Source organism: Bactrocera latifrons, unplaced genomic scaffold, assembly GCF_001853355.1.
Source record: "Bactrocera latifrons isolate USDA-ARS-PBARC rearing strain unplaced genomic scaffold, ASM185335v1 scaffold_384, whole genome shotgun sequence".
Taxonomy (NCBI): Eukaryota; Metazoa; Arthropoda; class Insecta; order Diptera; family Tephritidae; genus Bactrocera; species Bactrocera latifrons.
In genome coordinates, this window is record NW_017537028.1 from 196,184 (window position 1) to 198,468 (window position 2,285).

The 2,285-nt window shown below is 36.1% G+C and overlaps 1 protein-coding gene across 1 annotated transcript; it reads left to right on the forward strand.

Annotated features, from left to right (window-relative positions):
- Positions 1-1,175: 1,175 nt before the first annotated feature.
- Positions 1,176-1,995, forward strand: LOC108972181. Its single transcript, XM_018938694.1, has 3 exons — positions 1,176-1,209; positions 1,320-1,627; positions 1,885-1,995. The coding sequence occupies exons 1-3, from the start codon at positions 1,176-1,178 to the stop codon at positions 1,993-1,995; spliced, it is 453 nt and encodes a 150-aa protein (XP_018794239.1).
- Positions 1,996-2,285: the final 290 nt, after the last annotated feature.

Below are 2,285 nucleotides of genomic sequence, written 5' to 3' on the forward strand. Positions count from 1 at the left end.
AGGAATCTTCCATTAGGTGCAGTGCGTCTTAACGTCGGAAGACCGTGGTATCTTATAAAAAATGTTTCTCTCTATTATTATTTCTATAACTTACACTAGGTGTTTCATTGTAAAGCGACTCTTGGTCGTCTTCTTGGGTGTCTCCCACTTGGTTAAGGCGTTGTGTATTCCTTTGCTGCGAGTTTGCCGTGTCTTATCTGTCGCGCTTGAATTGGTTGCCGAATCTTTGGATGACTTGTCTAAACGGATTCTGTGTTTGCCTTGCTTCCTGATGAGTGTTAACTGGTGGTTGTGGATTGTATGGTTGTCGTCTAAATCTTGTTGAAGAGGGGTCTACCTGGTTCCGTTGTTTCTTGTTGCATTTGAGGTTGTTGGTGATAAAAATTCTGCTGGAATTGCTGCTGTGTTTGCCACTGTTGATGGCTTCGCCCTTGTACTTAATGCCCAGAGGTCAAACTCATTCCCTACCGATTCCACTGACGACTCTCTGCCCGTTTCCATAGTATCATCTACAACTATTATTTCATTACGTAAAAATTTTATAACTGCGGGCAACGCTATCGTAATCCTAGATTGCAGAGTCTAATTTGTACACATATCTATATATGTGACTTGGTCTACGAAAAGGGAGCTAACGTGCGAAAACTAGTTTTCTATCACGTGAAAAAGCATCTCATCTTCATTAACTAAAATGTGAAAATTGATTTTTGGACACCATATAAAAATTAAACCCGTTTTCCGTTGTCACGGCATCAGGCGTAAATGCCTGAACCGATTTGGCTGATTTTTTTTTTTTTGTAGTTTTCTAATACTCTGTAAAAGGTTGTTATAGAAAAAAATATTAAGAAAATCTCTCAGAAAGATTAAAAAATACACATTTAATTTTGCATATACGAATGTAAACGTAATTCAGTTTAAATGTCAAAAAAAAAAGAATTGTGGTAATCTGTTTTCATGTAAATTTTATTAAGTTTTTGATAAAGTTCTTTTTTTTTAAGACTAAGAAGTTTTTTGTTTGCTAATAACTGTTTATTATTCACGGCAAGTTCAATTCACCTTAYATCGATTTTTGGTAACTTTTAGTGACTATACAATATTACAATTTGGTAGGTATACATGGTTAAACAGAAAAATATGATATCTCTTTATTTTCAGTTAGATTTTCGTTTTTAACAATGCCACCAACCAGATGTACAAACTCGAAATACGGTAAGTCAAAGAAATATAAGAGCAAATCAAACAAATGAGCAACGCGAAGCGCAAAATGAACTACAAAGGAATAGAAATCAACATAGAAATGTTGTGTTTAATCCCCACAGAGCTGCATTCTGTTATAATTGATTACAGTTCAGAGCAAATTGTTGCTATTAGACTAATGTATATTGTGTGTCCACATTGCAGTGCATTGAAATTCAAAAATGAAGCTCCTGGATTGTGTTGCGCCAGCGGCCAAGTCAAACTGACGCCATTGGTACCACCACCAGAGCAACTAAAGTCATTGGTTTCTGGAAATGGGCCAGATTCTAATCATTTTTTGACTCATATGCAGCAATACAATAATTGCTTTCAAATGACATCATTTGGCGCAACAAAAGTTATTCGAGACAATTTTATGCCTACTTTCAAGGTAAGTAAGTATAATGGCAAACAATTTTATTTAGTTTTACAACCATGTAGCTGGTGCAAAATATGTTGAGCCAGTGTGTGTAGATGTGTTTACAAAGTGCTCCAATACTTGGTAAAGCCTACCTAAAGCTGCCATGGAAGGCTACTGTTCAATGTTGAGGTTTAGTTTTATTTGGCAGTTTTTTGCGAGCTACATGGTGGTACGAGTACAAACAATTTGCTATACAATTACCTAAATACATATTTATATTCTTGCAGATTCAGGGTCAAATATATCATCGAACAGGTTCCTTATTGGCAATGCCTGATGAAGACTATAAATTTTTGCAAATATATTTTATGGGCGATTCAGCAAGAGAAGTCCATTAGCGTTGCGCACACAACAACTCAGTGAAAAGATCCATTGTGGAACAACTTCAATCACTTTTCCATCAACACAATGAATCAGTTGTAATATTCACAACTGCATTAGACCGCATGCCATCAGATAACCAAAAAATTGTCATCAGAGCCGATAAGGCGCCTGCAGRAAAATTTAGAAAACCGAGACATTGTTTTACTTCGGCGAAACGACTTCAGCATGTCTGAAACACATCGATCATATGATGCCTTACAATATCCTATCCTATTTTGGCAAGGTGAAAACGGCTATCATTTTT